This window comes from Botrytis porri (genome assembly GCF_014898465.1).
Source record: "Botrytis porri strain MUCL 3234 chromosome Unknown BPOR_004, whole genome shotgun sequence".
In the NCBI taxonomy this organism is placed as follows: Eukaryota; Fungi; Ascomycota; class Leotiomycetes; order Helotiales; family Sclerotiniaceae; genus Botrytis; species Botrytis porri.
This window is the reverse complement of record NW_024066078.1, coordinates 855,342-877,824: the sequence shown is the minus strand read 5'-3', so window position 1 is coordinate 877,824 and position 22,483 is coordinate 855,342. Positions and strand designations below refer to the sequence as shown.

The window sequence follows — 22,483 nt, the reverse complement described above, 5'->3', positions numbered from 1 at the left end:
TTGGTGGGCAAGATTCACATAGTAAATACTGTCTGGAGACACCCCCTAAAGCCGAAGTAGAATATAAACCACCTTTTGAAGCCTAAGCAGCTATGGATGATGAGACTTGCATACATTATCGTGTGAAGACCTAAACCAATTACTGAGCTGCTCCGTTCACGGATGGATCAATCGATCTCATATTGCCTTGGAGAATCTCTTTGCCCACTTCGATATCCGACCTTAACGGATATAAGAATATTGAAGTCATCCCAAGTAGGCAATAACATCAAACAACATCAGATGAAGCAATTATTTGGGCCTTTTTCATGTGATAAATAGGCAGATATTATCCTTCGTAGTTGAATGAACTCCTAGGTATATCTCTCCATGTACGGAATTCGGAACTCTTGCCTATAATATCCCGAAAGTTTTTGTGTCGTTACTCTCAGTGGCGACTGTGTTAATTCCAAAGGGCATTCATTTGATGAATCCAAATATGAAATTCACCTCAGCGAACTCCGTATAGTTTTTTTGTAGAAAGAATTATCAAAAAAGATGTTAGCTTTTGACCTGTATGCTAATTATGGTGCTAGTAAGTCGGAGCTCCCGAAATTTCAAGACCGTAAATCCATTTTTGTAAAGGCAACAGTCGTAAACCAGACCAATAAATCAAAGACAATACCGAAGATAAGTAAGATCTTACAACCGCGAGACCCATCGACATTCGGTAGTTTTCGGCACCGTCGTATGATATATAAACCTCTAAGCTTCTGACCCTTCGGTTCCCCAGCCTCGCTAGTTACAGATTACTGAAGCGAGCGAGCGAGCTTCCTGTGCCGGTGTCTAAGCTTCAAAAGTGGACCAGGCCCGTAATCCTGGGAGGTGCCACGCGGTCTATGCAGAAGTATCACACAAACCAAATTAGAAATGCAATGCGAGGCCTCTCACAGTTCGTGACGTTTGCAGCGAAATTATTCCTTTTCGGGAGCGGAAATCTTACCCTCCCAGTGGATTCTGCTCTGACCGCCATCAGACGCGGACCTGTTGACAGGCATCAACATTGTTCGATGGGACTAGAAGCCTGTTCGAAATCGTTAAAGTAACATGCCTGAGCTGATTGGAGTAAATCAAGCTACGGCGCAGTTAGTTGTATCTGCGCTATTGTCATCCGAAGCTTCAAAATTGTTCTGGCACTAGAAGCGTTTCCTCAAAGCTAATAGACTTGCAATTTCACTCCAAGCAAGAATGCCGGGATATCCTGTATGAATGACCGTGAATAGACTTGTCCAAAAAGCATTCTATTCTCGCCTATTGACGAAGTTATGTCAATCTTCAATCGTATTTGTGGAAATAACTCTTTAGTCGTCGCTCATCATGGTTCATTGTGGAAAGCCTTCAAAAGGGTGTGGAAATTGTAGAGAGAAAGATTCGTGTACGTAGGAACCCCGATCTTTAATATGTTCTGCAACAGTTGGTAATGCCCAGACTAGAAAACTTAAAGCTAGCGAAAAAGATCAGCGATCACCCAGACCCAGTGCTACTAGAACAAAAGCAACAAGTAGATCCTCCTCATCGAGTGAACGGAGACTTTCAAGTCAAAGCAATTCGGTATCCTCATCAGACTATGAAGATGACGACGAATTTGAGTTGAACGAAATCCTTACGGCTCCACGGCCAAGAGCCGCATTAGCTCCATCAATCGTGCAACAGGGTACCTCATACTTCATCACCAACTTTTTGGCTGGGGCATCCGGACCATCACGCGGACATTTTAATTACCTAAAGGACCTTTGCCGCAATGGTAGTCTAGATGAAGCTTTATCTACAAGCATGACGGCTGTCAGTCTTGCTGCTCTTGTTAACAGAACCAAACCACCTCAACTATTAGGTGAAGCTCATCATGAATATATGGTTGCGCTAAGGCGTGTCAATGGTGCACTTAGATCCCCTACAGATGCTGTCAAAGATAGTACATTACTATCATGGTACTAGCTGTATTTGAAACAGTAACATGTACCAATCGATTGTCTTTTAAAGCATGGACCGAACACATCAATGGAGCCTCAACGCTTATTAAGCTTCGAGGCCCTTCACAATTCAAAACACGAGTGGGAGTTGGTCTGTTCATGCAGATAACAGCTCATCTTCTCATAAGCGTGCTACAGCGAGAGATCCCGATGCCACAAGAGATTACGGCGCTACGAGCCGCAGTTTATAAGCAACTCGATCTCCGTGATCTCGCTTTCCGGATGCCGGCTGTTCTAGACAAATTTACGTACTTCAGATCCGATCTTCGAACCGGCAAAATAGGCGATAGCGAACAAGTGATTGCCGCCGCTCTTGCTCTTGACGAAGAATTACAAAAAATATTTGCTAATGTACCACCCGGCTAGGGGGTCGAGACTATGCAAGCTGGGGAGAATAAAGCTCCAGAAATCGTCTTCAAGGGTTCTTACGACATATATTACGACTATTGGATAGCGCAAATGTGGAATTCGATGCAAAATTCTCGATTCATGCTAAATGAGGTGATCAGACAACACATTCTCGAAGGTTTTGATGCCATACCCCCACGTTTTACGTCTATGAGCTACTTGGCTAATATCAGTTGAGTACAGATACACTGATCCAAATGCGCGATGGAATTTTACGCTCAGTACCCCAATATCTGGGCTATGTAAGTCGTAAACCGTCAACCTGGACTCCATCTCCCGGCCATTCTACACCTCTATCCAGCACCCCATCATCCCTCAATAACCTCCCACCTTCAACTCCCAATTCAATCAGCAATATTTTCTCCACTCTCTACCCAGATGCCTTCATCCCTGGTACTTCCTCTATTCCCGCTGAGACTGGCCTCACACCCCCGTCTTTCTCTTTCCCCGCAGCCGGCGCCTATTTCCTCGTCTGGCCACTCTATATCGCAGCCGTATCTCGTGTCACTTCACCCGAGGACCGCACCTTTGCCTGTACCGCACTCCGCCGTCTAACCAGCGATATGGGTATTGCTCAAGGAGCAGCCATTGCGCATTTCATTGAAACAAGTCCACGCATGCACAACTCTGTAAAGGGCAATGGAAAGGAATTTGAGAAGCGGGTGAAAAATAATACAGTAGGGCTTGGCAGGAGTATCATCGATAAGGATAAGATGTCGAAGGGCATGATTAAAAAAGCGGGACCTTTGCCACTTTATACTTATACAAGGGGAATCGATGAGATTGAGGTCTGAAGGGGCGAATTTAAGTGTATTAGAATTTGAAATTGAGACGCCACGACTTTTCATATCAAAGAAAGGGGTAGTGAGAATGAAGAATGGGTTTTGAGGAGCGGCAGTCCCCAATGGAAATTAACCATTTATCAAGTAATTTGCGATTGGTACATGTAAAGAAAGTCCATAGTATAAATTCTATAGATAAATGCTTTGCTAGAATAATACATCAGTACAAATGCTTTGACAAATCCCCCGAGCTTACAATTGTAAATGCCATTATTTCCTTCTTTCTCAATAATACCCAACGCCGACCCATTATGATACATGGTAGAACTCTCGCTTAATCCGAGTCCGAATCGTTGTGTGCATCTTTCGTCCCCTTTCCACCCACAAGTTTTTTTCCTGCCTCCGAATCGTCATCATCATCATCATCTGACCAGCGGTCACCATCTTCTCCAACTGCAAAAATTGTTTCTCCATCAAGACTTTCTCTTGGAATCTCCTTTGCGGTGTTAGCTCCTGGAGGAGGATCATATCTTGCTCCATCTTGGCCGGGCTGTGTTCGGTCACCTCTGCGAGCTGCAGAGTTTTCGATATCATCTTCGTCATCATCTTCAGCGCCAAAATCGGCGATCTCAAATCCCTCATCGTCTTGAGCTAACTCATCACTCATAGCGAACCTTCTATTGTTTGCACTTGGTCTCCATACCCAGGCAACAAATGCGACGTCCATCAAGTAGACAATATTAAGCCAACCGTCGAGAATGAACCACCTGGATTTCCAGTGAAAAGGAACAAAGTCAGGATCTGAAGCCGAAGCGAAAGTGAACGAGTTGAAGAAAAAGAAGCCGAATATGACGATAATCGAGAGCAGAATACACCACCAAAGCTTGCGATACATGCCTGCTTTCGTTGTTTGCTTACGGTCATTCAAATCCTTCATAGTCAAATTGAGGGAATTGAGAGTCCAGACGTAGAATGCTGTTAGAGTTCCGGCCAGAGGGAGAATGACGAACAGTACTAGTGGACCTAATCACAGGTTAGTACGTAAATATTTTGGTAGAAAGAAAAGGTCTTACCAGCGTGCTCAGGAGTAATTGTCAAGCTCGCAATTGAATAAATCAAGCCAAAGACGAAATGAGCTCCAGCGAGATAGCGAACATAAACCATAGTCTTGCCTAAACTAGGCTTGACGACACCATAACCCATGCAGACAATAAGTAGCAAGAAGAACGAGAATGAATTGCGGCCTGCATTAAGTACAGCAACGATGATCATCATTGCTTTTGAGCCAATGTTGCTGCCAGATCGATTGAGGTAGTCTACATAGGTTAGCGTTGTCCGGGTAAGAACTGCAAAATCGACTTACCATAGAAGCCCCAAGTCATCAGCATTTCGATTATCAAAAAGACAATGATTGCTGTGATGTAGTTCTGTACGGGCACTAATAAGACGTTAGTATAGATATGACAGACTTGACAGAGATCCTAACGAATATCTTCTCGATGTTGCACATAGAGAAATGCCCAAAGACTGTCAATCAATAATTAGCTTCGGCAAAAATAGATAGGGGAACGGTTTGACTTACATTCCTATAACAGCATACACAATCGTGATAATACCGTAAAATGGCAGTTTTGGTATTTGTGCTGCTGGAAGCTCCCCATAGGCATTCCGAAATTCTACAATCGCCGTATATTTAACATTTGAAGGAGAATAGCCCGTTGTACCAACACAGTAATAGCCAGTCTTCTTGATAGGATAGTTTATTGGTGGGCCGGTGCTATTGAGATGAACGGCTCCAGTGTAAATTTGACTGATCGACTTTTCTGTTGCGTTTGGCGCAAGGAGAAATTGACCAGTTTGGTTACTATTACAGAAACCATTACTGATGTTCTCTGGATCGCAAATGAATTCTTTCTAAACTCAGGTATCAGCGGATGATGAAAGTGAAAGTTGAATCATTTGAATCCTACCTGGATACTGTCAATAGTTGGCAATACACCAACCAAGTCATAATCCCTCCACTCAAAAATGACCATACTTGCCATTGGATCAGGATCCTCCGAGTCTTGTGTAGTTGGAAGCCACTTCACTAATATATGCGGTTCAGTCGAGCCTCCCCAAGTCTTCCGATCATACATTCCGGCGCATACTTGTCGATTGTCATTAGATTCGTCCTGCTATCACCGTCAAAACAAGCACCTCATCTCCACTTCTGTCGACGTACCATTCTGACCTCCAACGCACCAACTGTCAGGGCCGAAATCCCCAATGCGAGGAACCCATGAAGCCAACCTCGCATGTTTGCTGTAGCCTCGCGGGCTCGAATTGAAAGTTATGTTACTTTAGTATCTAGGGAACACGATTTCGAGCTTTGAGATTGTAAATGATATTGACGTTCTCCTTGAAATTTAAATGCACATCCAGACCAGCTTTTCGAACATTCACAAATTAATATGAAAAGTTTGTTGTTGAATGAAGTTTTGACTTGTTAGACTTGTTTGATTTCTGGCAACACCAAACCCCCAGGCAGGGATCTCTCTTAGCTGACAGAGCCAGAGCTTCATTGCGGGTTAGGGAAAACGTAAGGCACGGATCAAGCTAACTTTATGTAGTTAGATTTCTGCTCGGGCAATTGACATTTTGCTCCAGCCTCGCCTCATTAAAAGTCTTGAATCTGCACAAAATAATAAAGAACATTGAAACATTTGTTATACCTGAAACATCCAATTATTCGAGTTATTTTGAATAAAATGGCGATGGCGATGGCAAATCCGGAGGCAGTGCATCTTTCTGCGGAACAACCAAGCGTGCTTTGCAAGAGATGTATGGAGTCTAATGCTACACTTCAAATTCGATCAGAATCAGTTTGCCAGTTCGTTATGCATCTCAGCATCCTTATATAGTTTTTACTAATAAATTGTTCTCTACCAGAAAATGCTTCTCACAGTATGTTAAAACAAAGGCAGTGAAGCGCATGGAAACGTATAAAGGCAAACGATCTTCGAAAGTTCCACAAAAATTATTATTACCACTTTCCTTTGGACCTTCGTCGTCATGCCTGCTCCATATATTAGATGGCCACCTGCAAACCCAACAAGAGCGGATGAACCGGGTTTCATATGAACTATTCGTTGTACATATCGATCTTTACCTGGATGATGCGGACAGAGAAGCCTCTGCTGCTCTATTGCAAAAATATAAGGACCAATACCCCAGACATTCTTATTTAAGTTATGGACTTCAGGAAGCATTACAACTGGAAGGTATCGATTGGACATCTTTGGGAATATCAGACGTCGTTCCTACTCAGGGTACCAAAGCCTCAAGTTTGGATCTGCAGAACATTGTTTCTACAATGTCATCTGCAACTTCCAGGGCCGATATTGTATCTACGCTTTTAAATAGACTCCTAGTGGATGTCGCCAAAAGGAATGATTGCGAGAGCATCTTGTTCGGTGATACTACTACACGACTAGCAGAAAAGACGCTCACTGAAACAGCCAAGGGGCGTGGATTCTCTCTGCCATGGCAAGTCTCCGATGGACCATCACCATACGGACTGGGCTTTAATTATCCCTTAAGAGATATCCTTAAAAAAGAAATCATGACATTTTCCTCTTCAACGACACCTCTCCCAGGGCTAGTTGTGTACCAGGAGCCACCCTCCCATATATCTGCTTCCTCTAAATCGACAACGATTGACGATTTAATGGCACAATATTTCGAATCTGTCGAGGAGAATTTCCCTAGTATAGTTGCCAATGTTGTTAGGACATCGAGCAAATTGAAATCTTCTACTGACCACGTATCGAAGGGCTGTGGAATTTGCGGACTCCCTGTCGCAGAGGGTACTGATGGTATTTACGGTTGGGGCGGGGATCAAAATCCAGATTCAAGACCAGCAAGGGAAGATGTCAGTTTAAATACTGTTCTATGCTATGGATGCTCAAGATCTATCAACGGATGAAAATGCTCAACGATATTCTATCATCTTTTTATAACACCCAAAATGCCCCGTATATAAACACCAATTATTGTTCCTGGTTGTCCGTGAGGGACATGCACTATACAAGCTGAACGAGGTTATACAACTCGGCGCGGCCGGGCCTGCCAACCAATCTGAGGTGTAGATCAACTAGTTTATACCTGCTCTTTTATCGACGCAGGAAGGATTCGGGTTTCGAATTTCCGCATAAGCTTGTTGGTTTGCTCCGCCAAACTGAGGGTCAAAATGGTATGAGGTAATATTCTCGCAAGATGTGGCAAGAACCCCTTGTAGATAGCGAAGATACCTTCAGTCTTGACGGTCTTCGCTAGGCAATCAAAAATACCCGAGTACAAATTTCCGGTTTGATTGTACATACGCGACATGATAGTATCTGAGAGAATTAGCATAAAGAACATTTACAAAATCAAAACTGCTTACCTGGTGGATGCATAACACAACAAACCACAAAACCACTAGCTGTACTACTTGCAAGGTGCAATGCTGGCCCCTCCTCCATTCCCAAGTGTTTCACAAGTCTCCGCTTTGCAAAGAAATATGTTGGTAGCTGAACAGAACTTCCAAAACCCGTCCGGACCATGGCGGCTCCTACTCCTCTGTAAAGTCCATTTACCCCCTCTGTTGTATAAATCTTTCTCATTCCATCCATGGCATTTTTGTAACCATGTTGTGTGCCTACTGGTGCTTGCGGTGAGAAACTTTGTAATCTTGTCTTAACCAGGAAGAATGGACTTCCCGCCGCAGCACCCAAAACTCCTGACGTTGCGCCCGAAAAGATATTTATTCCCAAACTTTGTGTTTTTGAATCATCGAATATTACGCCAGTAAGGGTCTCTCGTATAGGCTCGTAAAATCCCAACCTGCATCCATTGAGAATCATCTGGTAAATGTATGCAGCGCCGATTCCTCGATATATACCCCCAAGGCCCTCATTCCGTACAATAGTTGTGACACCGTGGATAGGCCCTTTGTATAGTCTTGGTTGGAGTCCTTTCTCTTGGAGCTCTCCTTGCAATTGCATACTGTGGTTGCACCATTAGTAACTTTGTGGTGGGGTGTGCGCTCCCCAGACAATGGTGTTCTTACCGGATCTTCACTGTTTCGAAAGGATGAGTTGCAGTTACAGCTCCGCATGCAGCAATGCCGCCGGCGACAAAGGCCCTATGTTTTCTACGTCAGAAAATGATGTAGCAGAAAACAATCATGGAAACTAACCCTAATGTCGTAGACATATTCTATGTTCCCCGCTCCTACTCTTTTCACAGAACGAGCTCGCTATCCTTTCGCCAATTCGAATACGTCAAGAAGCCAGACAACTCTATTTCAAGATATTTGCAGAACTTAAAAGAGGAAGGAAAACGTTCAAGGAGTGGAGAATTGATAGTAGTGTTTGTGATAGGAGCTGACTGTGTTGTTATATAAATTAACTCTGTATAAAGTAATAATTTTTATTGTGTTGAAGCAGACTGGCCGAGGGTCGGAGCTGTAGCTTGCTGCAGATCCTCGTCCACTACAAATTAAAGTTGCTCCTCGGAGCAGCGCGGAGATGGTGGGGCGGACCCGATAAGAGGTACCGTCCGGATCACGTGGTGATATCAAATTGAATTATGGTTAAGTCTTTCTGCTTGTTAGTATTTTGATATTTTGACAAAATAAAGATCAAGGAATCAAGACCAGGGGTTTAAGTCTTCGTCACTCTATGGTCCCTGACCTTTCAAACATTTCTTGAAAGTTTACACAGTATCACAAAAAATATAAAACATAACAAACAAAAAACATGTCATCAACACCTATGGTGATAGATTCTCCATTAGGAGCGAATGGTGCTTCCATATCGAAAGCAAACGGAGTCTCATCAGTCCCACAAACTGGCAAACTTACGGAGATGATCTCCTTATACAATCCAGTCAAAGTAAGCTTAAATACTACAGGAGGATAAGCAACTACTAATGAATCAAGCTTTTCAAACATCCTCCGACGCCGGCAGACAAAGGGCAAACTCCCCCAAGTTACAACTTTATTCAGTCTATCAATTTCAATGACAATGGCAGTCAACTTATCACGTCAGAAACTGATAACACTATGCAAATATATGATGTTCTTGAGGGGAGACATTCAAAAATGAATATTAGTGCCAAGTATGGTTGTAATCATGCGATGTTTGGCCATGCTGAACATTGTATAATCCATTCCAGTACCAAAAAAGACCGTAAGTCACAGCCCAATTCAATGCTTTATAATGCTGATTACAATATAGACAAAATTCGTTATCTCTCGGCTCATGATAATTCTTACATCCGTTACTTTGAAGGTCATGAGCAAAACGTCACATGTCTATCCCTTCATCCCGGCCAGGACAATTTCATTTCATGCTCTGAAGACAACACTCTTAGGATCTGGGACGCAGCTTCCAATAATCCTTCGGGTATTCTGAATCTTACTGGTGTTCACCTCGTTGCATGGGATCCTTCCGGGAACGTCTTTGCAGCTGCTTCCCCACTAGCTCAATCGATTCTACTTTACGACTTCCGCAATTTTGACAAGGAACCGTTTGCTACTTTCGATATATTACCATACTGTCAAGAGTTTTCCCCTCAAGCAATTGGAAGAGGATGGAACAAATTGGCATTTTCGAATGATGGAAAGCACCTGTTACTCGGCACGACTGGCAATGGCCATTTCTTACTGGACGCATTTGATGGGCATCTGAAGGCGTTCTTGAGGAGGGATAGAGGTGGTGTCAGGAGACTAGGAGCAGGCGATCACAACCCAGATAATTTGGATCCTTCATCAAGTGAATACCTCCACACTACTGCCGGAGATTGCTGTTTTACTCCTGATGGAAGATTTGTAATCAGTGGATCTCGCGGAAAGAATGTCTTGGTATGGGATACACTTGCGGCTACAACAAATCGGGTCCTTAGTCCTTTGCATGAATTGGATTACCCAGGCGAAACAGCCATTGTTGCTTTTAACCCCAAGTATAACCATTTTGCTACAGCAGATCAGGAAGTTCTGTTCTGGGTTCCGAACACGGATATGCTCTGATAATTTCTTGTCGAATGCGTATTATTTGTGGTTGTCAAAGCAAGATCTATGTTGTGTTTCAAACTGGCAATACCCATGTGATGTATGGATAGGCGTTGATAGGAAGGAGTCTAGGGCATATTCAATAAAAAGTAGTTGTAGACGACACGCTCCGCATGTGCTTGAGCCGCTTTTTCACTTTTGTCATTCCTTCAATTGTTGTTGTTTGCCATTCATTGGTGGCATTGGGGATCTGAAGCTATTGTTGCTAGCTAATTGAAAGTCTGTCGAAGACCCCGGGCGAATAATCCCCGCTTTGTTACCCGTACCTACTTGATAATGAAGATATCTGGCAGGCAGATTAGTTGCCACTACTACTCGTCTGCTTGCCGTTATTACCAAATTGCTTCATTATTTCTCTTCTTCCCTTACGGCCCCAATCGAATTGGTTCTACACCCGACTGGTCTCTTCACACACAAGAACTGGAAGCCCTGCAATTCATCATATAACTCAAATCAATCGCTCTCCATCTCTTCGGCATTCGAATTTGCCAACAAATTGGTGCCCATAGCTCTCATAGCTTTTCCCTCTAACCCTGCCTGAATTTTTTTCAAGCTTCGGTTAGGAAATAACCATTGACGAGAAGCCTGCCAACCTTGTTCAGAACGAGCTTCAGTTAGCGTAGAACATTTGCCGCGTATGACTGTTGTGGCTGTACATAAACCAAACAAATAGATACACATGTTTCGATAGGTTGGCGATTGTAGAAACCATGAATTCTGGGGGCTCAGATGCAAAAGTTTACTTGAGACCGTGTGGTGCTTCAAAGTGGTTGCACGAAATGACTAATTCGGGGTCCAGAACAGCATGACTAGTAGTCTAGTTGATTTGTCTGCGTTAATCAAACTCCGCTCAATCTCAAAAATGCTCCTCGATAGCTAGCCCTATTGGAGAAGTAGAGATATAATATGTCTCGCAATGAAGAGGTGTCATGGATTATGTATGAAGAGTAAAACTCTGATAGTAGATGCTGGTATCACTTTGATATGATACTTGTCAGTTATAGGAGTTGTTGTGGTCATTACAAACCAGACTCTAAGCAGCAGATCGGATCGTATATATCTATGAGAGAGACAATGACCAAGGTACTAGCACAGTCTCATACAGAACCCCTGAGGCCATCGGATTCGCTCGTTGACTTTCCTCTCTTTCGGCAATCACGCAAGTGTCATGGAAATCCCTATTCATATAAGCTGAGAAACCATCTTTAGATTCAGCGTGATAGTATCGAGTGTTCAGATCATATAGAAATATTCATTATAGCCAAGACTGGGCCTGTAGTGGAGACTCAAACATCGTGAACTGTAGTTATTGGTATTTGCTGAACTTCTCAAGGTACTATCGCATTCGTGAGAATTCTTCAACAATAAATTTTACATTGTATTATTGAAACCTTTTTAAATTATGTGGTTCATATCATACAAAGTGTTAAATGATAACAACATTTATAGTGCCAAGATAGATCCTTTTGATTAATTGGAGATTTCTTGGCGAGTCGAGCTCCTGCCGCAATCGCACACTTATTACGTAAAAGGAAAGTGACAGCTTGTTCAACTTCTGCAACACCATTGGTCCGTTATTCAGAATTAAGCTTATAGGTATACCACTGCACATCTCTTAAAGGTTTTGTTCAATGGTACGAAGGGTTCAGAGGCAAAATAGTGAAGTTATTCCCGAAAAGGGCATAGCTTACTGGTGTACACTATCTCAAACGGAGCGATTCAGGTAGTGAAAGTGGTGAGTCAAATGAAGATCCAATGAGACAGAAGAACGGGGCGAGTAAGACGGTAAGTAACGCATATTAGAGTGTGGGTGAAGAGGAGAGGTGTGAGAATTATGCAATTTACAAAGCAACAATCGATAGAGATGCTTTAAAGGGGGTCATTAAGTGTGTGGAACCCTACACATCATTGATATCAGCTGTACTAAATTTTAGAGGGGACTCGAAAGGAGTCTTTGCTTATATTTTCTCGCTGTGAAGATAACTTATAGACAAAAATGTCTGTATATGCAGCATGATGATTGGCTTCCGCTATCTTCTTGCTCTTTCCAAAGATTGAAACCACATCGCTGAACACATGTGTTCAATTATACCAGCGCAAATAAGCACACTGCTTTGTATACCTCGCATCAACCAACATCAAATTGACTTTCGCTCCATAATCATATTCCAGGCTCAAATCAACAAAGCTTCCACTCCTCAAGCCATGATTGCCAACCACTTTGCGTCCCAGCCTTCTTCCTCATATCCGTAACCCCGAAATCCACCATTCTATCGGTCCTCAACATGAATCCCGGAAACCTCGCCAACCAAACCTCCAACATAGCTCTCCTCTCGGGATCTTCAACATTGAAGACATATTCCTGTACCGCCATTCTCTTTTCCTTCGACATACCCTTCTCCAACTCCTCTTGAAGCATAATGATGTCCAATGCTTTCTCGTCGGGCATGTCGCGATACTGTTGAATAACTTGATCCCAGTGGTGTTCCATATGCTTCAACTTTGACTCTGAGGGGCGACTGCTGAGATAAAGAGGAGGAAGTTTTCCGATTTGGCTTTGTCGGAACCAGACATGGGCGCAAGAGAAGAGATTTGACATTTTGAATGCTCGAAGTTGATATTTTGGTTTAGATTGGGGAGGGTCACAATTTGGAGAGGCTTTCAGGAGTAATTGTGTTATCAAAATTCGAGCATCAGAAGAGAGCCGAAGGAGTGAGCTTTATGGATTCGGAGTTTTCGACATTATTCACTGTATATTTGGAGCAAGTGATAGCATGTGGGTCTGCAAGAGTACTTCCAGTAACTTCTTATCGAAGCCGCTTCCGTTCTCGGAAGGAATCGATATTGTTGGGAGTGTAATGATATTGAGCTTTATTGTTGATAAGAGGAGCTTTTGCAATTAATTTGATCGTTCTAGATACGATTACAGATCCATACTACGGCTGCCAGAAATTCTGACCATTGGCATGTAGAACGAAGTATCTCATGCTGTGTGCACTTTCTCTACATCAGGGTTTGTTAAAAACAATGAGCTATGATTACCCCTTTTGTCAAATAAGGACAGACGGTAATGCCAAATACCAATGAGTATCCATTTACACAACTACAGCAAGGAAAACATGGCTTTTCCTCAGGATCTTCAAAAACGCCATCAGAGCCACTAAAGCAATCTCGGAACCTATGACGTAGATATACTTTGAGTACCAGGTATTGGAGCTCAGCCATGATTGGTTTTAAATATTTCAGGACTTGCAGCAGCGCGGTTGTGAGGAAACACTTCAATCACTTCCACTTGAAGTTTCTGTCAGCTTATGGATCTTTGGGAGAAGTCCTCGCGGTCAGATCAAGGCTCGATAATTTATACTTGGAAATCGCGACGAGAAACACATACTAGAGGGGTAGAACTATCTCTACACTAACGTGTAAATACAACGCTCAACCCTTTTCGTGAGAGTTATCGAGGTCTGCAGTTATCGCATAACAAGGATCTTTTTGGACATAGCTTATTTGTATCATAAATACTACATATGATCAAATCCAGTAAGATGTCGCTGCTGGACTGGAAGGCACAGGCTTGCTAGGTTTGGAAACTGGACTACTTTCATGGGGTTCTGGTGAAGACAATTTGGTGGAATTTGTAGCCAGTGTATCGGGGACAAGATTTGAGAAGTGTTTACAAAGTTGCAAACTCCTTATCCCAGTATCTCACAATCATCTTTGGAAGAAGCATCGACAACGTCTTACAGCATAGGTGACCGCACAGTACAGTATCGAACACGTGAGCACACATCGCACGTGTTCGCCTCCCCTGGTAGTCGCATCGCATATCAGAGCGGTTAAATGCAGGCCAATCACTCATATCACCGCGCCAATCTAAACCTGGATATTATCCTGGCGCTTATCCGAATTGCCGGAATTCTTTCACCAAACATTTCTTTCTGATCGTATCATTCTATCAGACCCAACAATTTCAATCTCCTTGCAACCAATACATTTGCGCTCGCATTGGTAATGAAAAACATACTCTGTCGAGTAAGATTGAAAATACATCATTGCCACAGTGATGCATACTGGGTTGCATGGCTACAAATGAGCTGTGAGTATTAAGAGGAAAAGGTAGGTTTCAACGTCAGGGGTGGCACCACCAACATCACTTCAAGTTGGAAAGAGATTTGTTGATATAGCCTTGTATATTCCTCAAAGGATTTGGATTTGGTATCTCTGGATTCTTTTCTTTTCCTGTAATCTATTTCATCTATTATTCAACGGCTTTTTTATTCCTAACATCCATTCATTCACTTGTGATTGGTACTGGTAACACTTCAATTCTTAGTGATTCACACATCATCACCCAAAGCAACTTTAAAACTGACTTTGTCGCTCAATTATACAACAAAGTTCATTCGCGAGTGCATAATATCATAGACAAGAAAGAATCAACAGGGTATCAGATTACAACCCGAGAAACAATATGAAGGTTTCTGACTTGGGACTGGTATGTGTAGTATGTACAGCTACTCTGATCCAAGCAGAGATATTTTCGACGCCGATTTACTCTGTTGCAAAGAACTCGACATACGCGCAAGCAAAAAGAGTAGCTGCAAGAGAGGATAGCATTGCGAGGAGTAGAACTAACAGTCATAAGAAGAGTGAAATTAAAAAAGAGAGAGCAAGGGTGTCAAGACGGGTTAGACATAATGAAGATGAACAAAAGAGGTTAAAAGGTCCCGTTGGTGGCGTGGAGAATGATGATGAGTACCTTGCGGCTTTGAGGGAAGGCAAATTTCTAGACGATGTCAGAGCAAGGTACGGGAGTGGAGTCCCGGAATGGGTAATTTTATAACCCACTCGCAATATTTGAACGACAATACTGATCGAAGTACAGGATTGGAATGAGCTAGTATATGTCATAAACCTGGAGGTTGGAAGCCCACCGCAGAGTTCACGAGCTCTTCTTTCCATCTCCGATAATGACATGTTTCTACCGTCAGTTGACTGTACGAATACATGCCATTCTCATCAACTTTACGATCCCTCTTTGTCAAACACGAAAACATGGATCGGCACTCTCTTTGCCATGGACTATGCCAGGTGCTCTGTATTTGGTAACATAGTCTCCGATACCATCACTTTCGCCGGCCTAACAATTTCACAGCAATTCGGCGCTGTTGACAGTGTAGGACGATTTACCGATCCAGATTGGGGTAACTTGGAGTGGGATGGGCTCTTTGGACTAGCTCCTTCATCTACGCACTCTCCGCACTCAATTCCAAATCCATTCATCAATCTTCGTTCCCAGAAACTCATTCAAACACCGGTCTTCACTCTTCTTCTTCCGCAAAACCTAGACACTCCCGGTCTCCTCACCTTCGGTACAATAGACCATACACTCTATACCGGCTCCCTCAAGCTTCTCCCTCTCCTAAATCACACAGTCGTTTCACAAACTCGCTCCACCATGCTCCCAGATCTCATCACCGATCGCTGGCAAATCCCCTGCAAATCTCTTACCATCTCTGGCACATCCTCCTCTTACAACCTCCGTCCATACATCGCCATCCTTGAAACATCCTATCCAGGTATCGGTCTCCCTTCATCTCTCGTCACTTCCCTGCACGCCTATCTCGGAATGGAGTTCCGCGGCTACAATGTGCCACCTTCTATTCCCTGCTCCCGTCGTGATTCATTACCCGTCATTACTCTACATCTTGGGGAGCACGAATTTCCTTTAACAGCATATGAATATACCTTGGAAGTCGATAGAGCGGATATAGGTGGCCATAGATGTGTGTCGTTGTTCATGGAGATGGAAGATGAGATGGAAGGGGATGTGAAGCGTATTATATTCGGAAGTGGATTTCTAAGGAATTGGTTTGCGGTGTTTAATTTGAAGGAGAGAGAGGTGGCTTTTGGGAAGGTCAGGGTAGTTGGGATGGCGGAAGGGAAATATGAAGTCTAGAGTCTAATGAGATTGAGGGAAATTGTATTATTTGAATTCAGGAACCGAGTAAAGAGGCTTGGAGCGAAATATTACGTAGGCAGAAAAAAAAGACTTCGTAGCTGCTTGGTATAAAGGTTATCCCTAGAGCCAAGACGTTGTTATGGGCATCCAAGACACTCTGAAGTTGTAATTAAAACTTTCAAAATTAAATTTGCAAACCCGAACAATTGGCTGAATGAACATTAATAGCAGCCAGTGAACTTTCAAGGGCCATGAACAAGAAGAGAGGCTTGACAGAGAGATGTAAAATCTAAATGCTCCAACAATGTAGCCCATCGAATCTTTGGGGTTTTGGACCCACTCTCTAGTTGAGTGTAAAGTGAAGACAACTGTCTCTAGTAACTTTGGGACTCGGTTAAACCCCTTCATACGAAGTTATCATCCCCAATGTCAAAGATGAATACGTACGTCAATGTCAAAAATGCGTTAAAGTACTCAATTCTAGTGATTGTTTGAATCAATGTTGAGTATTTATAAGACGAATGAAGTAAACATTGGATGAAAATAGCATAATACCACACAATTTCATACTTTGTCTCCTTCGATAGTTCTCTAGCGTCGCTATTTATACTGTCGTCATAACACCTATCAATTTCATTATTGCCTCAACTAAAAAGACCTAATTCTTAAGGATCTAAAAGAAATAAACATCTAACTTTCCTGCGCAAAACCTAGGACAGGGGAGATAGAAGTTCTAGAAACTCAATCAATGATACACAGATCTACACTAGCTTCTTAAAGACATTAGCTTCTCTTCCCCTCATTAAACAATTTAAAAGCTCAAGGGTATACAAAGTAGCTCAACGTCAACTTTACTGAGCTAAAAGAGTATATAGGTGAGTAGAATCCCTTCACTAACTACTTTGAGTATGTATTCAATCACTTGACATGGAAGAGAGAAGGATTTCTAATCAAGCGCAAAGTGAATAACAGCTAATTAGCAAGAGGAATATGATAGATAACATTGACTAGGTAGGTATGTAGAATACTGTATCTATCACCTGGGTAGGGACAGTATGCCTAGATCCCCACTGCTGCGCCTATACAGATAGATAGCATGTGTATTGTCCATCTGTATCGTCTATCTGTACAGCCTGTATCAACGAAATTCATGTTCATCACACAACCTGAGTAGATAGTCCTTGTACATTGAAAAACAATACTGTAGCCTCGGGTATGCAACTTCACCCAAAAGAGTTAGATAAAAACACATTTTTGTATGTAAATCTACCCAATACAAGGAAGAAGGTCAAGAGGATAATGAAACATTATTAGAAGTCAATAACACCTGCTCGGAATCCAACCTCGAATTCTTTCTTCATTTTAAGTATCCATCCCAAGACTTCCAGAATTTTGACTTCATTCTACTCGAATAACAAAGAGATCAAACTAAACAATTGAGGACAGTCTATCTAAGTACAAAGCACAGAGTAGGCTGATTAAAACCGAAAAAGTTCCTTGCTGTCGGTCTGTCGGTCAATCAGTTCGGGTTGTGGCATTCTTATCTCTCGGGAAAGAAACATATCGCAAAGCCTAAACCGTAGGAAAGCGAAAGAGCTTCGATCATTTACACAACTAAGCTTACTCTTTTTGCTATTATCATGTCCACGCCGGCGACCAATTTTACACAGCAGGAGAAACAGAGTGAGCATAGTACTAATGGCACATCTTCTACTGGTCAACAGCAATCCAAGTTGCAGAATGGTTAGTGGAGGATCCTGGAGACATTCTTTGGAATTAGCCATGGTCGCACAATGCCATTGTACATGTAGACTAACATTTCAGTAGGAGGAAATCACAAAAGGATTTACCAAGCTTGCATCCCATGGTAATTGATCCGATTCAAATATCTTATCTCAAGGCTAATTGTCATTGCAGTCGTCGTCGCAAAGTGAGATGTGATTTAGGAAGTGTCGATAACCCGAGTGATCCACCATGTGTACGATGCCGACGCGAAAGTAAAGAATGTTTCTTTTCAGCCACCAGAAGAAAGAGAAAGGCCGATGGCAGTAGAGAAAACAGTGTTGAAGATGAATATGCTGATGACTATGTAACGCGCAATGGTCGAAAGATGGTCTCCGGCTCTCCCCCCGCAACTTTCAGACAAAACTCTATGGGAGCACCCTCTTCTGCTCGATCGACAAGCAACGCTTTCGCTGATAGTGCGCGCATGGATCCTGGACCTCCTCTTACGCCTGGTGGTTCTATTGGGAGAACTCAGCCTCTACGAAGACCTCAATCGGAAACCCGACAACAAGAAGAAAGAGATCAGAATGTAGAGAATCCAGAAGCGCAAGAGGTTATGAGACAGGAGGTTTACGGCCCTCATGATGCTTTGGATCTTCTTTACAAGGCTGCTACTGATAGGTATGTTGAGCACTTTCATCTGGAGCAATTCACATCTAAATAGTTGTTTCGCATTGCTGTACTTTCTTTGTACAGCTTTAATGAGAGAAAATGCTTCTGGTATTTTGCAATTGGCTAGATTTACAAGAATACATCATCATCACGAAAATTTGTACTAATTTCTTCTATAGTCCAGGTCACAAAAGAGCAAGATTGGATTCCAATAGCCAAGAATCTCCAAGAATTGGCCACAGAGCACAATCTGCCTCTCAGAGCTATCAAGGCCCTGCAACTCAACATACTTCATTTCCTATAAGCCACATGCGACACACAACCACCCATACGGAATCTTCCATCGATCCTACGTTGTCAACTGGTGATACCATTCCATTAGACAAAGATCATGATCTGGGATACCAGGATGCAATTAAAGCTTGGTCAAGGTTCAGATTTGTTCGCGCAGGATGGTTTACCGCAGCGGAAGCTATTCAATATATTACATAGTAAGTTTTCCTTTTTCACTAACTTGACACGAGACTAATGATTGGATTAGCTATTACGAATTCTTGTCCCCATTAACACCTATCTCTCCCCCTACTTTCAAAGAGCCCTACACTCATCCTATGCTTCTAGTCGAAGAACCAATTCTCACGGTGACATTATTGACAATTTCAAGTCGGTACATGGAAATGTCTGGAGCTGGAGGACATTCCAGATCGTACGCGATCCATGAACAGCTTTGGACTTACTTGCGAGGCATGATCGAGAGATGTCTTTGGGGTCAAGAAGCATTCGGTGGTGGATTTTGTGGTTCCGGCGCAGAAGCTTCTCTTACATCAAGCACTGCACCATGGAGAGGACTTCGGAAAGGCAGTCTTCGTACTCTCGGTACAATTGAAAGTCTTATGATCTTGACAGAATGGCACCCTCGCGCTCTTCACTTTCCCCCCGCAGAAGCAACTGATGAACTTATGTTACCAGTTCCTGATAAGGAAGATGCTTTTACTACTGATGAAGAAGGCAAACACCATCTACCTGGCGGTGTTGGAGGCCGAAGAATCGAAGGCTGGCTAGAACCTGCTTGGAGAAGTGATCGAATGTGTTGGATGTTGTTGAGTACCGCCATGGGCCTCGGCTACGAACTAGGTGTTTTCGATGATATTGACGAGTCGTTAGCTGATGGTGGAGAAATGACACGACCAGAATACAACGAGGAGTCATATCGAATAAGAGCCGCGAGAATCAAGCGATTGGTACTAATCTATGTCACGCAATTAGCTGGACGTTTAGGTTGGACCAATATGGTTCCTGAACACCTGCGAAAAACCGATCCTGCATTTGCTCCACGAAAACGTAGGCTATCGATTGATGGTAAAACCCCCGAAACCAATACAACCACTGTTACAAATTTTAATTACATTCCCGATTTAGAATTGGATGATCAGATTATTCATTGCTGGGCCGGAATTAGCAATGCCATGCGTATGGGCAATGAAAAGATTTTTAGATCTAGGCAATACACGACCAAAATCATCCAAGACGGTAGCTACACGGATCTCTTGAAGGATTTTCAACCAATGTTAAGTTCATGGAAACGAGAATTCGACAGATTTGGATTGCCTCTCTACATTCGACATATTCTGACTATAGAGTACGAGTATGTCAGAATATACATAAATTCTCTCTCGTTGCAGGCTGTTGTTGAAAGATGCACAAGCAATGCAACCAATCGAACAAACACCTCCAATGATTCAGGTTTACCACTAGGAAGTGCCATGTCCCCAGAAACACAAAATTACTTCGGAAAGCTACCATTGGCAAGACTCGGTGGTTTTGGAGCGACTGATCAGGGATATGTCAGAGAAGTTGTCGAGGGATGCCGCAACCTATTACGAACCGTCGTAGAGGGACTTCTACCAAACGATTACCTGAAGCATGCTCCTGTTCGAACATACTTCCGGATTATAAGTGGTGCTATGTTTTTGTTGAAAACATTCGCATTAGGAGCATCTAAACACGATGTTGAGATCAGTATCAGCCTCATGGATTCTGCGGTCAATGCACTTCGTACTTGTGTAGTCGATGATGTCCATCTCGGGATTCGCTTTGCGGAATTGTTGGAAACATTGACCAAGCGTCTGCGTAGTCGCTTCATTAGCGCCCCCGAAGCACCTCCCCTTTCAGGAGAACCCGCAAGTAGAAGTCGCACTCCAGTACCACCTCATGACGCAGATCCGAACAAAATGAGACGTGACCCAGCTGATCCGGTTCGAGATTGGAATGATGGTATGCCCAATTACCACGTAAATGGTCCAGGTAAGTTCAAATACCCAACACCCTTCCCAAATCTTTACTCTAACCACTTACTCCCCACAGATCTCAATCTCTCCGCCACGCCCTATGATCTCAACCAAGGAGATTTCTACGCCGGCACCCATTACCCTGCAGCACACGGCGGTCCAAACTTCAACAGTGACTCCATCAATTCCATGTTCGGCATCTCAGGCTCTAGCAACGACTGGGGTAACAACAATAGCAGCGACGAAATGTGGTATTTACCACCCGGATCCGCCTTCTATCAAGATCTCAATAGTCAGGTCAATATCACGCAGACGGCGGATGGCGTTAATGTGGGCGGTATGGATTTGCTGGATTACATGGCGTTGGATAATGCGTTCCCGAGTGATGGTCAGGTTTTGCATTGATTGATTGGAGATGATTCTGCAGATGATTCAAAGGGATATTATGTGGGTGGCGTGAGCCCTTTTATAGCGACGGCAAGGCGAATGATACCAAGGAACGTGTTGGGAGGTCTGGTTTTGGTTTTACTTCTGCATGCAATGGAGTTGATGGCTGGTATGGGGGTATCTTGATATTTTGAGCGGGAATTGGTCACAATTAACGAAAAGAGTAACGGTGTCAGGTTATACTTTGTGATTGGAATGAATTACGATACAGATATGAAACGAGTATTTCTCCATAGATGTATTTGGAGAGGCAAGTCATAGTAGCTTGAATAAACATTTTGTGCCAACTGAATAGACCTCGAAGTTTGGCTGGTTCTTATGCATGTCTGAACAGCAAATGATGTGATAAAATGATAACAAAAGCAATGAATTTGATTTTTGTTTTGAAGAGATTATGTGGATATCTTCTTCACGTACATGGCAAGCCGCGCATCGCAATGAAAATAAGTATCCGTGTGAACGGGAGGGAATGAAGAGGCTACATTCAAGCATGGACATTTCCTAATCTTCAAATTGTTAGTGATAGTTTTATCATCAACCGATTGCGAGGAAGTGTAGAGGAAAATGAAATGTCAGATCAAAAGCCTAGTCATAGGCAGTTTCATCAATTACCAACGTGTGGATATGTCGACCGTCGTGATAAATTAATCATCATGTTAAGGAGTGAGGATGGTGGAAGTGTACTAAAAAGAAAGTAACATACCATAAACGAAGACCCGGGTCAAATAGTACCATGCTAGACGATGCAAGATAATGTCAACTGAGGTTGATGGAACATCGCATTCAAGAATCTAAAGAACAGTCGTTAGTAATGGCTACGACTGAATTTAAACAGTAAATAATAGCATGAGCATATTCAGTTAAGATAGGCTCGTCACAGCCGAGGCTTGGACATATGCTTGTCATTGTCGATCGATGTCATCAGAATGCTCGAGGGCTGTCGGAAAAATGTGAGAAGAGAAAATATCTTACCATAATAAGTTGACACCATAACATTGGCCAACAAGAGTATTGCAGCGATTCGGAAATCTAACAATTTAACGTTAGCACAAGCCTTGACAAGATCAATAACAAGTAAATTCTTTTCGTCAAAA

The 22,483-nt window shown here is 42.9% G+C and overlaps 8 protein-coding genes across 8 annotated transcripts; 5 read left to right on the top strand and 3 right to left on the bottom strand.

Annotated features, from left to right (window-relative positions):
• Positions 1-1,356: 1,356 nt before the first annotated feature.
• Positions 1,357-3,211, top strand: EAF01_003247 (uncharacterized protein; the record flags this gene model as incomplete). The annotated part of the gene is made up of 5 exons (XM_038911501.1): positions 1,357-1,396; positions 1,454-1,951; positions 1,990-2,306; positions 2,376-2,535; positions 2,601-3,211. 5 exons carry the CDS (start codon positions 1,357-1,359, stop codon positions 3,209-3,211), a joined length of 1,626 nt encoding a protein of 541 aa, XP_038772736.1.
• A 322-nt stretch (positions 3,212-3,533) lies between these two features.
• On the bottom strand, positions 3,534-5,498 carry EAF01_003246 (uncharacterized protein; the record flags this gene model as incomplete). Its single annotated transcript, XM_038911500.1, has 7 exons — positions 3,534-4,222; positions 4,273-4,515; positions 4,563-4,637; positions 4,686-4,726; positions 4,782-5,113; positions 5,170-5,373; positions 5,424-5,498. The coding sequence occupies 7 exons, from the start codon at positions 5,496-5,498 to the stop codon at positions 3,534-3,536; spliced, it is 1,659 nt and encodes a 552-aa protein (XP_038772735.1).
• Positions 5,499-5,949: 451 nt separating this feature from the next.
• On the top strand, positions 5,950-7,166 carry EAF01_003245 (uncharacterized protein; the record flags this gene model as incomplete). Its single annotated transcript, XM_038911499.1, has 2 exons — positions 5,950-6,071; positions 6,131-7,166. The coding sequence occupies 2 exons, from the start codon at positions 5,950-5,952 to the stop codon at positions 7,164-7,166; spliced, it is 1,158 nt and encodes a 385-aa protein (XP_038772734.1).
• A 173-nt stretch (positions 7,167-7,339) lies between these two features.
• EAF01_003244 (uncharacterized protein) lies at positions 7,340-8,437 on the bottom strand (the record flags this gene model as incomplete). Its single annotated transcript, XM_038911498.1, has 4 exons — positions 7,340-7,578; positions 7,626-8,227; positions 8,292-8,366; positions 8,421-8,437. The coding sequence occupies 4 exons, from the start codon at positions 8,435-8,437 to the stop codon at positions 7,340-7,342; spliced, it is 933 nt and encodes a 310-aa protein (XP_038772733.1).
• Positions 8,438-8,982: 545 nt separating this feature from the next.
• Positions 8,983-10,253, top strand: EAF01_003243 (uncharacterized protein; the record flags this gene model as incomplete). Its single annotated transcript, XM_038911497.1, has 3 exons — positions 8,983-9,117; positions 9,165-9,414; positions 9,463-10,253. The coding sequence occupies 3 exons, from the start codon at positions 8,983-8,985 to the stop codon at positions 10,251-10,253; spliced, it is 1,176 nt and encodes a 391-aa protein (XP_038772732.1).
• A 2,221-nt stretch (positions 10,254-12,474) lies between these two features.
• EAF01_003242 (uncharacterized protein) lies at positions 12,475-12,894 on the bottom strand (the record flags this gene model as incomplete). Its single annotated transcript, XM_038911496.1, has 1 exon — positions 12,475-12,894. One exon carries the CDS (start codon positions 12,892-12,894, stop codon positions 12,475-12,477), a length of 420 nt encoding a protein of 139 aa, XP_038772731.1.
• Positions 12,895-14,766: 1,872 nt separating this feature from the next.
• EAF01_003241 (uncharacterized protein) lies at positions 14,767-16,254 on the top strand (the record flags this gene model as incomplete). The annotated part of the gene is made up of 2 exons (XM_038911495.1): positions 14,767-15,126; positions 15,181-16,254. 2 exons carry the CDS (start codon positions 14,767-14,769, stop codon positions 16,252-16,254), a joined length of 1,434 nt encoding a protein of 477 aa, XP_038772730.1.
• Positions 16,255-17,897: 1,643 nt separating this feature from the next.
• On the top strand, positions 17,898-21,347 carry EAF01_003240 (uncharacterized protein; the record flags this gene model as incomplete). The annotated part of the gene is made up of 6 exons (XM_038911494.1): positions 17,898-18,000; positions 18,085-18,124; positions 18,175-18,663; positions 18,834-19,145; positions 19,196-20,958; positions 21,019-21,347. 6 exons carry the CDS (start codon positions 17,898-17,900, stop codon positions 21,345-21,347), a joined length of 3,036 nt encoding a protein of 1,011 aa, XP_038772729.1.
• Positions 21,348-22,483: the final 1,136 nt, after the last annotated feature.